This window comes from Symsagittifera roscoffensis, chromosome 2 (assembly GCF_963678635.1).
Source record: "Symsagittifera roscoffensis chromosome 2, txSymRosc1.1, whole genome shotgun sequence".
Lineage (NCBI taxonomy): Eukaryota > Metazoa > Xenacoelomorpha > Acoela > Convolutidae > Symsagittifera > Symsagittifera roscoffensis.
Genome location: NC_087063.1, coordinates 28,546,809 through 28,562,312, shown reverse-complemented (window position 1 = coordinate 28,562,312; position 15,504 = coordinate 28,546,809). Strand labels below are relative to the sequence as shown.

The 15,504-nt window shown below is 37.7% G+C and overlaps 2 protein-coding genes across 2 annotated transcripts in view; one reads left to right on the top strand and one right to left on the bottom strand.

Annotated features, from left to right (window-relative positions):
- LOC134840136 (uncharacterized) overlaps positions 1-15,504 on the top strand; it is a 274,304-nt gene that overhangs the window by 229,190 nt on the left and 29,610 nt on the right. The gene's annotated exons all lie outside the window — the stretch shown is intronic.
- Positions 11,507-14,825, bottom strand: LOC134840138 (uncharacterized). The gene is made up of 2 exons (XM_063855830.1): positions 13,904-14,825; positions 11,507-11,877 (listed from the first exon to the last, which is right to left on the bottom strand). The coding sequence occupies exons 1-2, from the start codon at positions 14,280-14,282 to the stop codon at positions 11,762-11,764; spliced, it is 495 nt and encodes a 164-aa protein (XP_063711900.1). The 5' UTR covers positions 14,283-14,825; the 3' UTR covers positions 11,507-11,761.

Below are 15,504 nucleotides of genomic sequence, written 5' to 3'. Positions count from 1 at the left end.
TAAAAGATTTGAAACACAATTTGATTATTGAAATTGGTGTATACTTGAGTTTATGTAGAACTAGATAATTACTATTTTTTCAATTGTGACTAGAAATTTTTTGCAGTAATTAGAAACTTCGTAAAGTTGTAACTCGAAAACTTTTAGTCGTTTTCGTACATCACCAGACCAAACGTTTGTATGTTTTTTCAAATTCCCAAATAACGCTAAGCTATCCGTATTTGATAAGACAATAAAGCACAGACGTTATAATATATTTTTTAAATAGTTGAGCTGGCTGGTTCGTTGATAAAATTGAGGAAATGTAATATGTCAGCGGTTCAGCGAATCAAGGTCATCCAGCAAAGGACAACCAACTTCTGATGCAAACAGGTGGACAAACACTTGGGAAATGATGAATGGGACATTAAAAGATTTTGCGAGGAGATTGCCCAGATCTAAGGAAAGAAGCAACAACAAGAATTCAAGATAATTACTAAGGTGACAAAATTTTCAATGATGACTCCAACATAAAAGGACCACTTGAAGCTACATCCAGAAAAAAACAAACTCATTACCAGGTAAGTCTGCACTGCACTCCTGAGCAATCTCGAAGGCACGGCCCTAAAACAAAAGGCCGCTAAGAAAGAAGAAGAGAGGGACACGGCAGAATAATTTTAAAATTTCTTCCGACTCGTTTTGAATCGCGCCATAAGTGTCATCAAGCCATAATGAGATTTGAGATTAGAGGAGAGAGGAATTGAGTCATTCAAGAGGTTCCTGGACAATCTGGAGAGTCTACACCGGAGTGATTCTGAAAAATTTACAAATTGCCGTAATTTCAGCATAGCATCAAAATTTCATAAAAAAATATGACGCGTGATGATTTGAGGACCATGCAAGAATTTACTAATCTTTGTCAAAGGACAATGTACCAACTCCTGCAGAGCTAGGACAGAAGTCCAGAGAAAACATGATGATGAAGCCAAAGAAACATTCGTTCTGGTCTGGAGCAATTTACCTAGCTTAAGCTACGGCCCCGAAGCCGTTATGCTACTAACAAAAAAAAACGAAAAGGACAAACACAATTTTCGTGCCAACTATGGTTCAGCAGAGCATCAGTTGTTGTCTTAAAATAGACTATATAGACAAGGAATGACGGGCTTTGGGAACTTCCCAATATAGGTAGAACCGTATCAAATTGTTGAGTTGAATTCTACAGCAGATTTAAAACAAAATAGGTGCAACATGTTTCATCTGCAGTCAGGAGGCCCATCAAGAATGGATTGCACGTTGTTTTCAGATGCAGTAGAAAATCGAATTCATTCATCCTAAAAAAACTAGCATTAGCAGCAGTCGAGATGGCTAGGAACAGATGGACAGAAAACCTAGAAATAAAAAAAGGAACTAAAAGAAGACTTGGTAACAAATTTAGTGAAAGCGATGACAAAAAGTGTTAACATCGAGTTGACCGAAATGATGAAGCAAACGCTGGAGATAAGCTATGAAAAAGCAGCAGCTGATGCAATAACTACAGTGAGCCAGGACTTGAGATTGAGAAAAAAAAGATTAATAATACTACGTCAATCTTGATAAAAATGGGGCCAGACAAGTCCGAAGAAATAAACTTAGAAAATAGAAAGCTGCAATTCAAGGAAGGTGATAACTGGAAGACCTTACGGCATAACAAAAAATCATATTTAACCGAAATTTTTCTAGAAAGCTAGGAAGGGTTTAGAATTGTTGGAAAGGTAAAATCACTACCCCGCTGATCTTTTGCAAGGTCCATGGAAGGTAAACAAAAATATTGGGAAGGTTAATTTTTTTTATCAGCACGTTTTTTCCATGTCCTTGTAAGGTTGGCTCTAGTCTTGAGATGGTTAATTTTTTATTTAGTAAAGAGGTTTTTCTGATAGAAGTTTTTCTAGTAAAATGATCGAAACATTTGTGACCGTTGAGTCGCAACACGAGCAAAATGCCAAGGTCATGATAGCTAGCAAAAGTCTTGAAAAGGTTTAATTACTGTGCCAAAAAAACTGAATTCCTGGGAAGGTTAGCAAAAATCTTTTAGAGATTAATTTTTTCCCAGTGAGGTTTGATGAAAGTCCTGGAAAGATTAGCAAAAATCTTGAGAAGGATATTTAATTATATCAAAACGCTTTTATAGAATTCTAATTAAAAAAAGCAAAATCTTGGGACTTGCTATATATACGAGTTTTTTTTAAGTCCTGGGAATGTTGCTTGACGTCTTATGAAAGTTAATTGAGTATCTCAACGAACTTTTTTGAAAATTTTGAGAAGATCATCTAAAATTTTTGGAAGGTTATGTATTATTCCAGCGAGTTGTTTCTAGAGTTTCGCGAAATTTATTCTAGACTCCTAATCGATTCACCACAGGATTTGTTGGACGTTTTTTTTTCGAAAAAAAAAGAGTTTACCTGAGGCCTCAAAAACCTTATGCCGGATAACTCAGGTCCGTCAAAATCAAAGAAGAGTATCAGTGCATGTCGGGAAACACTCATCTAGAAGATAGACTTACTGACTAAGTTTTGTCACTGTTTCTTGCTAAAAGATTTGAAACACACTTTGATTATTGAAATTGGTGTATACTTGAGTTTACTATTTTTTCAAATAGGACTAGGAAATTTTTCTGTAAGTAGAAGTTTCGTAAAGTTGTAACTCGAAAACTTTTAGTCGTTTTCGTAAATCACCAGACCGAAGGTTTGTATGTTTTTTCAAAACTCCAAATAACGGTAAGCTATCCGTATTTGATAAGATAATAAGCACAGACGCTACAATATTTTTATAAAATAGGTGAGCTGGCTGGTTCGTTGATAAAATTGAGGAAATGTAATATGACAGTGATTCAACGAATCAAGATCATCCAGACGCTTGTGCCCCAAGAGAAGCAACAATGGAAGAAAAACCGCTGGAGATCCAATCGCAAAGATCTAACAAATCAGAAATTAAATCAAGCAAAAATTGCCAAAGAATCACGGAAAACAAAAACGACGAGTTCCAGAGTTGACTTCAAAGAACACGGTAGAGCATTATCGGAGAAATCGAACATACCTTTCAACACATCGGTCATTCAAGCAACCAGTGACGTGCTTGGACAACCAACTCCTAATGCAGCCATGTGGACAAACACTTGGCAAATGATGAATGGGACACTAAAAGACTTTGTCACCAGATTGCCCAGATCCAAGGAAAGAAGCAACAACAAGAATTCAAAGATAAGTCCGAAGATGACAAATTTTTCAATGACGACTCCAACGGATGCATAGACACATAAACGGACCCCATGAAGCTACATCCAGAAAAAATCAAACTCAATAACAGGTAAGCCTGCACTGCACTCCTGAGCAATCCCGAAGGCACGACCCTAAAATAAAAGGCCGCTAAGAAAGAAGAAAAGAGGGACACGGCAGAACAATTTTATAATTTCTTCCGACTCGTTTTGGATCGGCTCATTAAGGTCATCAAGCCATGATAAGATTTGAGATGAAAGAAAAATTTACAAATTGCTGTAATTTCAGCATAGCATCAAAATTCATAAATGATGTGACGCGTGATGCTTTGAGGACCCTGCTATAACTTACTATAGTTTGTCAAAGGACAATGTACCAACTCTTAAAGAGCTTAGACAGAAGTCCAGAGAAAATATGTTGATGAAGCTAAAGAAATATTCGTTATCGACTTGAGCAATTTACCTAGGTTAAGCTGCCTCCCCAAAACCATTATGGTTACAAACCAAAGAACAGCAAGGAAAAAACGCAAGTTTCGTGCCAACTATGGCCAAGTAGATCAGTTGGTGTCTTAAAATACACGATATAGACAAGGATGACGAGCTTGAGGTACAATTGAAGTGGAACTGGATCAGTTTGAATCAATTGACGAGTTTGAATTCTACAGCAGATTGCTAAACAAAGTAGAAGCAAAATTATGCCTTTCTTTATTACCAAGCTTGAAGTCTTTATGGAGATGTTTATGGTTATGAGAGTTCTTAGAGCCACGAAGGAGTTAACTCCTGATGAGTAATACAAGCTATTCATGGATCTCGACTCTAACTAGATTGACCAGCGGATTGCCATGATGCTGAACGCAGTGCTACAGCTCAACTCTCACAGAGAAGGAAGAGAATTAACTGTGAATATAATTTTGATTTTGGAATACTTAACGAAAGGAGTCTCTGGTCAAGAAGAATTGAGGTGGCTGGCGCTAGGCTTGCTGGCGGCATACGCGGATACGACTTAGCACGTAACCCTAGCCAGGGCGAACGCAAAGAATTCTGAACAGGGGAATTCTCCAATCCCGTTCCAAACCTGGGACCTCATCAGCAACTAGATCAGCATCTGTGATCATAGCGCAGAAAACGGAAGTCGGTTACCCATATGCGATCGGGTTAAACCGAAATTTAGAAGATAATTGATTTGAGCTAGATCAGATTTGCAAAGAAATAGATCGGAGTCGCATTGAGCTAGATCTGAGCCATAATGACTGTAAAAAAAACTCCTATGAAAAAGGAACAAATGCAGCTATTATATGACCAAGCTATGTCGGATCTGAGCCAGCAGCGATTACACCCTGCCAGGCCATACAAATTTCTCCCTGCACGATCTAGATCAGAGACAAGAACGGAAATGGATGATACGCCTTGCTTGTCCCTGCGTTTCATTGTTAACCGCGTCGCTCACGAACATATTAACACTGATCTAGAGCTATGTGAACAGAGAAAACTGGACACGTCTATGAGGAACTTAGCGACGAGTCTTTCGAGGCTAGCCACAGTGCCTTTGGTATCATTTCCTGTCCTCACGCCTGTAGGTAGCAGCGGGAGTGGTGCAAGAGCTGTCCAGATAAAAACCCCAACGGACAGGAATTTATCTAGTATAACAGAGACACTCCCCTAGAGGACATAGTCGACACATTCCACAATCGCAATTTATCACCGTCCGAGTGGGAGAAGTATGCAGACCAATTGCTAAAAAGAGGAGTACAGCGAGTTGCAGACGAAATCCGAGGAAATCCCCAACAAATTTCGGAAAAAGATACAACTTTCGAACCACCACAAGGATTTTTGGACGAGTCGAGTACTGAAGAGTCGGGTATCAGACGAAGCTCCAGGCGAACGAAAAACAAGGAACCTAAACGCTATGGAGACCCGATAAAGCATTCAATTAAAGAGATATCAGAAAATCTCACAGGGGGAGGACTTCTGAAGGAAGCACTTAAGGAATACAGAAATCAACTAAGAGATTTCAAGGATCGAAGCGATAGACCAATGGAATCAAAAGTGAGACGACTCGAAAGACACCTCTTCATGCGAAAATTTGGGTATGCTACACTAGACGAAGGGGTTGAATGGAACCCGAGTTGGGAAATAGAGTTGGAAGAAAACTGAGAATTCCATAAACTAAACCGTCAATTAACCAAGAGACTTTCCTATGAGCTGAGTATATTGAACTCTTTCTAAATAAATTATCCTACTTACGTTGTATAATTTATTTCTTCCACCGAGGGGGGTGTGTCATACCACTACTGCAGTAGCAGTATTTGTCTAGGTATGTACAATCAACCTATGGTGCTTACTCATTACTTTTATGGTATGCTCAAGGTCATAGTGAGTGATGACATTGAGAAGAAGTGAGAGATCAGAGTTCGTAACACTGATCTAGCTCTCAGTAACAAAATAAAACAAAAGAAAAAGAAAACCTAAATTCAATATTCCAAATACAGTATTGAATTACAACTTGTTTTCAACCGATATCGCAACGCATATCACAGCATGAATACTTTTGGCACAGGCTTACGGAATCGTGGATCAATTCAGAAGACGATACCGAACGACTTCATGGGTTACAGGATTGTAAATTAGAGAGAGTTGATATTTATTGGCTTTTCTAGGGCAATTTTGAGCTATAATATGCTCAACGGTTTTAGGCTTGAGTTCTTTTGACTGTTGTTGTTCAAGGTAGAAGACCCCAATAGGCCTGAGTTTCAAAAAGAAGAAAAAGAATTGCAAAACTTCTTCTTCAAAAAGAAGAAAAAGAATTGCATTAATCACATGAATATCTACTTAAAGATATGGGCTACAAAATTTTTCATAAAGAAACAGTGACTAAAATGACTAATTCTTAAAGCATAGCATTAAAAATGATTAGGATGAGACTATTTATGAAATTAAGAGTGAAATCATGATTGACTGAAAAAAAAGTTCAACAAGGAGATTCAATAGTAACAATCCATGTGCAGAATTGAATCTTTTTATAGTTGTTTAGCGTTAGAAATAAAACTAAAGATAGCTGAAGTTTTTTGGGAAGGGTAGTTAAAAATTCACCCGACGCATTTTCTATAAATTACTTCTGGCACTGAAGTCTTTTTTCTTGATTCTCGGTAGAATCACAGAACTGAGCACAGCGCTCCAATAGGAAGTTAATCATCAATTTTGAGGGCGGGGAGCATGTGCCAATTGGTCATGAGGCCAAACGTTTTGAATTGGACTTACCACTTTGAAGTTTTGAATTGAGCTAATCACGCATAAGTTTTTAGAAACAGCTGAAAATCAGAGGCCGGAAAAAACAACAACCAAGTTTACAACTGCTCTTTCTGCTCTAGATCAAATACTTTTCGAAATTGACCTACAAAACTGACAAGCGTAGAATTGTCTGATTGCTTTTAGAGAACAACGAGAGTAGTTTCGAAAAGTACGAACTTCTGTGGTCAACAGTATAACTAGACTGGGGATCCTTCCCAGTGAAATTGCCTGGTGATCCATAATTTATTCGAACAATATTTTTTCCGATTGGTTAGATTTACTCAAGACTTGACAAAAGAGCTCTGGAATTAAATCAAATTTGTAATTTAATCAAGATCAAAATAACTAGCTATTTAAGAAGTATTGTTATGTTATTATGAGTTTGGACCCTAAAATCAATTCTTTGGGAAGATTCAACAGCGAATTCGCACTCTGGATCTAGATAAAAATAAGAACTATTGTTAATGGTCTGCCATAGCCACTCTCGGTTCTCTGTCTATAAGCAGACAACTCTACTATTGTGAAAAAATCTAAATACACCAATTTCGATCAGCATTTGGCCTGAATTGAATTCAGGCACGATTTTCCATTAAATGTGATTTCGGCTGCTGTTTTCTTAACTTCTGATTTTGTGTTCTTATTTGTTAAACCTGCTAAGGAACACCTGGACAAGTTGCGAGCTGAATGAATATTTTGCCGGTATAAACCTTGATCCGAACTATAATTCTACTCCAAAGACAACTAATGGATCCGACAGTCCCCCAAATACCACTGCAGAAGTGCATCGTGCATTGAAACGGCTAACGACAACGGCTAGTGGATTCGATGGACTACCACTGTGATTCTTGGAAGAATATGCTGACGAACTCAGTCCAATAATAGAAACAATTTTTAACAGATCGATCATCTAAGGAACAGTTCCTATTCTTATGAAATCTGCTAATATATTACCGATTCCGAAGACAAACAACCCCAAAATATATGGTGACAATCGTCGTGTATCAGTTACCCACTATTCTGGCCCGTTTGTTAGAACTCAATATTAATCAATAATACTTGGCACTTGTCATAGAGTCTAAGCTCTCCAAATCACAGTTCGCATTCAGGAAAGGAAGCTACACTGAAACCTGCCTTTTAAATATACAACAACACATAGGTGAGAGTCTAGAAAGAAAACAGTGCAGGTATGTGCGGATGTTCCAAGTTGACTTGTCCAAAGCATTCAATTTAGTGAAACACAGCCTTTTGCTCGATAAAATTGCCAAATTGCCCTTGACGCCAGACGTTTTCAACTGGTTTGTAGAATTTCTTGCGGATCGCCAACAAAGAGTTATTTTCAAGGGACAGACAACGACCTTCTTTCGTATCAACAGAGGAAACCCACAAGGTACTTTTAGCGGACCTTTTCTTTTTGCTTTTTTCGTTGTCATTTTTTTGCTACTGCATAAACGACCACGTTAGATTATCCGGTGTATGCCTTTAACGGTTCCGGTGTATGCCGGCAGATTGATCACGGGAAGAAGTAGAAAACATCCAAACTTGGTGCCAGAGAAACGCGATGAAAGTGAATTTGAGCAAAACAAAGGAAATCCTGTGCTCTTTTTGAAACGGTGTTCTGAAAAACTTACCCGATTCCGTGTTCAATATCGAACAAGTATCATCGTCCAAGCTACTTGGATATCTGTTTCAGTATGACTTGAAGCGCCGGATCCATTTGGAAATGCTTTGGAAAGAAATTGCTCGGAAAATGTACTTACCACGTCAGCTTAGAAAGTAAGGTGAGCAGACAAGCGGTTTACAGCTTCTTTTCGAGTCCTGGATCACCAGCCGGTTAACATACTGTGCCACGATCTTTGGAAATGCATCTAGCACCGATATGTCTAAAATCGGAAGAGTACTGAAAATGCACACATTTCACGGTGTTCGAGAGAGGAACACACAGTGCACGATATAATCACACAGAGAGATAAGCTTTTGTTTCAAAAAAATTGAAGAAAATGGGTCACACCTTTTACAAAGCATGTTACCCGCACCACTAGTTACAGTCGCCCCACACGTGAAAAATTCCTTACTTGCTATTCAAGATCTGCGCAGAATCCTTCAAAAAACAGTTTTTAAGTAAATGCTTGTTTGTCACATTTTAACTCTACTCGTTTTGTTACTAGAGCACATTATTTTCAATTAAGATTTCTTGTCCTGTCTTGTATTGTAAATTTCAATTATCAAGAGAAAATCAGGCTGATTGACTCGATTTGAATTTTGAAAAATTAAATTCGAAACGAAATCTTGCATTATGACCGACTGGGAGCTTGAATATGACTGAGCGATGTACATTTGCAGAAGTAAACTAGTGGTCTGAACTGAGTGCTTTGACGGAGTTGGACTGGACCCCCAATGAAACACAGTATCCTCAATGCTTTTGCTACTACATAGAATGATCCATCTGAAGAGAGTCTAACCTGCACTGTCAAAAAAGTAACCAAAGCGAGTTTCCAACCCTGTTTTTTATGCAGAAAAATTGAGTTATGTGTCTAGTTGAAACTATGAATTGGTTCAAATGCGACGCAAGTGAAAGGTTGTTACAGTTATGTTTTGCCTCTCCGATGGGCTCGCGGTGCAACACGCGACGACCATTTTTCTGGATGACGGTTATCGAACCACTGTTTACTGTTAATTTTCATCGCTTTTGTAGATTTAGCCATTTGGACGTACTACGTAATATGTCCTTGAATCGGACTTTTTTTTCGTTTTTGATTCGCTTACATATGTTTCCGATACTTGTTTTATTGGCTGAGTTACTCTGGGACGCAACACGCAGAAAAGAGGGCTAAAAAGCCTTAAGCGCTCTTCGTAATCGAAAGGAGTTTCCCAAAAGCAAATATAAAAAAAAACGCATATATCCGTAACGTTGTACCAATTCTGAGCTACAGTTCAGCTATCTGGAAACCAACGAAAGGCGACTTAGGAATCATATAAAAAGTGCAGCGGAAGCGATCTCATGGATTTTCATGAAAGCAATAGCCATATCTCCTATAAAGACAAACTGGTAAAACTTAAGATCCTCCCTTTGTCTCTATACCAAGAGCTTCATGTTGAACTGTTTGTAAAAATACTAGGTGGAAAAGATGACACCGACTGGAGAAGCCATGTAAGCATCGCTGACTTTGGAAAAGGAAGAGCTCAAATGATATGAAATTCCGTCTCCAAATAAATGCGTCTGAAGAAGTGCGAGTCGGATGTCTGGTTTCGGTCATGTTGTCCAGCTAATCTGTGCAACGAAAACTTCAAATGTAGCATATTGTTTGACCCAGAATGCAAAAACAGACCTCTAGGAATGTACACGAAGTTCTTCAAAACTCGCCACAATGAATCAGATAGAACAACAACTGTAGAGACCTGAAAAAACTTACACTTTTATTGAAAAATAAACTTCGAACCCTGCAATGACCGGATTTTATGCAAACCCTTGGATTTTATTCCTAAATTTTATGATATGATTATTATTATGATTATTTGTGTCGCTTCAAGGTCCAAAAAGATTGATTAAAAAATCAGACAGTTCGTAACAGTCGCCTATTTATGTCGCATATGAGGCTAAGATAAATAGGCCCCATAACCGTTGGCTCAAGAGTCATTGACACTATCTTTTGTGTTTTTCTACCTAGTGCGGTCGGAGCCAATTCGGTTCACTTGCGACGTTTTACAGCTTAAAAGCTGCTATCAAAATTCCCCCACTCTAGAAATAAGAATTCCCCCATGGTGAGTTCTCAGAATACCTTAAAAAATCGAACGCCATTGAAAACAGGATCGGAACTCAAGCATAACGTTAGTTTTTATTGGACAGTGGACCTTTGATCCATTTCAGGAGGATCAACTTGAAAACTCGCCTTAACTCAACATAATCACATGAAATACACTCAAAAATTTAAATTAGGTACTTACATACCGGCACGACCTCTAGCATTGAATAACTAATAATGGTAAAGCACTTCTAGAGTTGATTTATTCTAATTTATTTTAACTCGAGAAGTTTTGAAGAATACGGTTTTGACTCCTGAAGTTTTTCTCTCCGGACCATTGGGCAGCTTCAGCTGTCCATCCTTCCTTTGAAGTATCTGGTTCAATTGATCGTCTTCTTTATTCTTCTTCCGTAACTCTTGATTTTGTATCGGGAACAAGATAGCTCTAATTGTGCAGAATTATAATAGTAAAATTGCGAATAGGAATTTTACTCCCGCGTTTTTCTAGCAACTTTCCTGTGATTATCACTCGAATATTCTGATTTTTTTCTCGTATTTTCAGTTGTGGCGAGAAACCTGAGCATGATAGGCTCAATTCGAAATTTTGAAAAATTGCTTTTCTCCGCAAAATTAAGATCAAACGTTCAGCTCAAGGTCAAACTTCCAAATATGACCGACTGGCACAGTTATGCAAAATATCAAAGTTTTAAATTAATGCTCTAAATTTTTCTATGCCAGCATTTTTTATGGCTTTTGTTTTCGGCTCAATGAGCGGTTTTGACTAAAGCGGATGTTTTCGGCTATCTGAAGTCGAATAATTGGCTGCTCGTTGAAAAAAAAATTGAAGACTCATAAAATGATATTTAGGTTTCGTTACTTTTTTTCTGAATGTTTTCCATTTTTTGATTTTGGTGTTTCTGTCTAATTTTATCTTCGCTAGCTTGCAATTCTGTGCTTGCGTTGAATCGTAAGTGACGCGAAGCGAAGCTCTGCTTCGCCTCTGTGTCAGCTTAATACAGAAAAGTGTACGCCAGTAGTTCAGTTCAGTTGTTTTCTGATCTTTTAGGCGTTTTTTGTCGCCTCTAACGATCAGCTCATGATGTACTCAAATTTATCAACTCAATTTTTCTTCCAATATTTGTCCATTAGACAATTTTTTGGTTTTGTTTTGGCATCACGTGTGGTGTAAGCTATTTGTTACATAACTTTTAAGGATGCGATTTCGTCTGGCGGACAATTCTGTCAAAAAATCCCAACGCGTTGCCCCTGTTTCATTTTCCTTGCATCTGAAAACATTATTTCTATCGGCGTTTTTTTATGCTCGTGTAACGTACTTACTTAGGAATCGCCCAGGTTGAAAGATCTTGTGCAAATTAGTTTTATTAATGAAATTATAAATTGGAATACTTGACGATCATTATTCAGAATTCAGGACGATCATTCATTCTTGACGCTCATTCATTCAAACTTGACGATCATTCATTCAGGAAAATGTTTTAAATTACTACTTGAAAAGTCCCAAGTTCTTCAGCGTACTGTGCTTGCGCCTCATTTGACCCATCGAAAGCGAACGTGACATTGCTGGCTTGATTTTAGAATCCCTTTCACTGCTCTCACCAGCTAAAACAGAGAGAAAAATTGACCTCAAGAGAGAAAAATTGACCTCAAAACGGAATGACCTCAAGAGTTCTACATCGGATGCACTCTAGAGTTTTTAGGGCGTTGCTAGTAAAATGTGCAGCGAAAACATTTTTTCTGGAATAGACTCCAAGTAATGGACGTACAAGAAAGAACTGATCGCCAGAGGCCGAAATAAAGCCTACAGATCATAAAGAACCTGTGAACAATTAATTGCAATTAATACAAAATTTGCGAGAACCAAAATAAGTATTGCACTTAGGGGACTGCAATCCTCTGCCTCAAAGGGTGCAAAAAACTTAAAAATACATACAACATCGAGAATTCCATCAGTGCTAAAATCGAGGAGGGTAGATTTTAATTGACAATTCTCTGGATGCTTTAAACTCGACTTGATTTATTCATAAAATTTTACCGATGTATTTATATAGCGTTGGTTTGGCCCTATCCAACCTGTGCACGGACCGTCGCATGACGGAAGGGCCCATTTTAATCGAACCCTTTTTTCTAATTTTTCTGGAACTATTTTACCAATGTTCAGAAAAAAGTGGTACAAATGTGTGCTTTCAAGTCTCTGTTTGTTGATAGTTTTCTGGGAACTTTTTCCTGTTCTTGAAAACTACCGTGCCAAATCTGAGGTTGAAAATTTAATCGAAAGAAGAAGTTTTGTGAATCTTCTCAGCACAATTGATGTCGCCCTCAATTATAACTGAAACAAATTTATAGCCTCAGATGTACACTTTATGAAATTTGGCTTGTTTTGGGATTTTTAAAATTTTTAGTCAGTACCTCAGGTAATAGTAATTTTCTCTGCATAAGCAGCTACGCTCTTCTTTTATGGAAAAGTCTATTCTTGAAGTTAGAACGTTTCCGGAGGTTTTTGTCAGAAGCTAATCTGCCAAATCTGGGATGAAGGGTTTGCTCGAAAGAAAGTGTGCTGGGAAAAATTTCTGCATAGCGGCTACGCTCTTATTTTTCTAGAAAAGCATTGCCTGATATACGAAAATCCATTTTTTGATTTTGCTTTGGATTTTTTCGAAAACTTCGGAGCCAAAATTGAGATTAAGGGTTCAATCGAAAAAAGCAGTTGAATGGAATCCCCTTCATAAGCGCATTTTCTAGTTTAGCTATGGACTTAATAAATATTTGACCTTTCGACTCAATTTTTGACTTGTTCTATTTCCCAAAAACAACCGAAATTAATCAAAGTAGTTGTTTTAACCTCCCCTGCAAAAACGTGTTCCACCTTATTTTTGTTAGGAATCAGCTGTTTAATTAGTAAAAGTCCAGTTTCTGTCTTTTTCGCAACTACGCATTACATTTCACAACAGTAAAAATGTTATGACAAAGTTAACTTTAGCTGCACCCCTAGTGCTTAGCTATTGTTAAGCGGCCATGGTGCTGATGCTAGGAATGTGACGTTCGATCTCAAGAACGGGTGTTGGATTCCGGCTCATAGCAGAGTTTTTATTATCTTGACTTTTTCTTTTTCCACTGTTTGACCCTTTCGAGCTTTTTTTGCTTGTTTGTGAAGTTCAGCTTTGGCTATAAATGTACCAGTTTTGATATGGTTTTTAAGTTTTTGTTTTCTTTTTATTCCGCTGAAAAGCTTTCACTTGAAGAAGTAGGTAAATGGCCTCATATTGCGTCGTTAGACAAGCAAAAAAAAGTTTCTGATGCGCGTGAGTTTTTAGAAGGATGGGCGTCAAAACTTCTTTTAAATTTTAATGATTTTTTTCGACTCAACGCGTGTCACCGCTTCATAAGTTGTTTTCCCAATGCTAATTTAACATTTAATGATTTGAGGAGCAAAGCGATCGAAATTTTTTTAAAGTTTTTTTTTCGGCTCAAACATTCAATGACGCGAGGACCAACACGATCCATGCTTTTTGCTTGAATTTTCTGAAATAAGTTATCCTATGTTGATATTTTCTTTCGTGGAAAAAAATTATCTTAACATCCATTTTCCAATTTGGAATAGCTAAGATTACCCTTTAACATAGTTTACCTTGAGGGATTCCAGCGCTTGATTTTCTGGGTGCTTTGTAATTGTAAGTTCCCGCGATCGGAATTTGATCGGTAACCTCGACTATGTCATGTTCGGGAATGGCCTGTGCCACGACTGAGCTCGTTTTTCCCAGATCTGACGCGGAGTGGCGTCTAATATCACGAGCGTTTCCGGGGATCTCCAGTTGGTTGCCGGACCCCAAGGTCATCGCATGTCGCTCTGATAGATCCGATTGTGTTTTTCTGCCGTAGCACGGGTGATGCTCGCCTGTTTTCTTTTGAGTGCCTGTGTGTATATCTATGCCTTGATTCAAAGCCGACTGAATTTGGTTCGCTGAACTTGAAGGTTCTTGTTTAGTAGAAGTTAAAAGCGATGTCATTTTATAGTCAAAGCGGGATATAACTGTTGGGTGCAGTTGTTTGCTGTTGTGAATATTAAAACGGTAGTCTATCCTCGAGTTTGTATAGTATTAATATTTATTATCTTCCGATGTGTACGATGAGTCTAATACTGATATTGTTATCCCCTGATATGTGACTGCTTTATTGCCTGTTTTTATATTAGTTTGTCTTCTTCAGTCACAATTTGCGCTTAATTCGTTGATATTAGTGTTAGTATTGCCCTTTCATAATCTACTATTTAAATGTCTTCCTCATTTTTTCTCGGATGGCAAGGAAAAAAGGAAGTGCCTAAACTGATGAGAAGCCGCCGCAAACACACAGAACGACTTATCGAGAAGAACGAGTTATGTAAGCTTCATTGCAAATTGTATAAGTTTCCTGTAATTAGGGCTCATTTTGAGCTGCTATAGTTGGTACAAATGTTAAGCATATATTTGATTTGCGTATAATTTCCGCTTCCTGAGACTGCCGAAAATGTTTAAACTCTTGCAGAAATCGCAAAATTACTGCAAAATACAAGCAAAAAGTAAAATTAATGTAAATGTACGTTTTGTTAGCTCAAATGCGTTGGAAGTATCCGCTTTATAAAAATATTTAGTACATGGTTATAAAATAGGAAATCGTTGGAGTTGAAATTGCTTAATGAGTCTCAGTCGTTTTTATGAGAGAATTGTTGAAAAGATCAAGTCTGCATATAAATACAAATTTAGAATTTTTCCAAAGGAGTTCAATGGAGTTTACCAGAGGTAAGCAATTGAAATGAGCTTAAAAAAGTGGCTCAATTTCATGACGATCCTAGTATGCTGGATGCCGAGTGCTCTCTGGGAGCCTTTACTTCCCTCTTAAAATAGTTCCAACCGTAGCCTTTGAAGTTATCTGCTTGCAGTCATCATCAAATGGCGTGAAAAGTTAATAATGGTTTTCCTTAAAATGAAAATGGTTTTCCTTTAAAAAAAAGTGTGAAGTTGCATGAATTATGGTGATATGTCATATATGAATCACAGTACAGATGTTTTTTTTAACCTGAATTAACTACATTTCGTTACAGACAAAGTCAGATAGCCCAGCGCATAACATCGTTCCGACCATTTTCGAAGAATGGGAAGGAATTAGGGCATAGGGTCCGTTTTGATAATTGTTATTTTTATATTTAAGTTAGTTTTGACCTTTCTCATGTTAAAGTTCTATTGGTGATGATTC

Bases quoted from the DNA above. Each gene is read 5' to 3' on its own strand.
- LOC134840138 (XM_063855830.1), bottom strand. From the start codon at position 14,282: ATGACATCGCTTTTAACTTCTACTAAACAAGAACCTTCAAGTTCAGCG. The intron at 11,878-13,903 runs GTAAACTATGTT...TCTCTGTTTTAG, and splicing joins AAGCGCTGGAATCCCTCAAG to CTGGTGAGAGCAGTGAAAGG.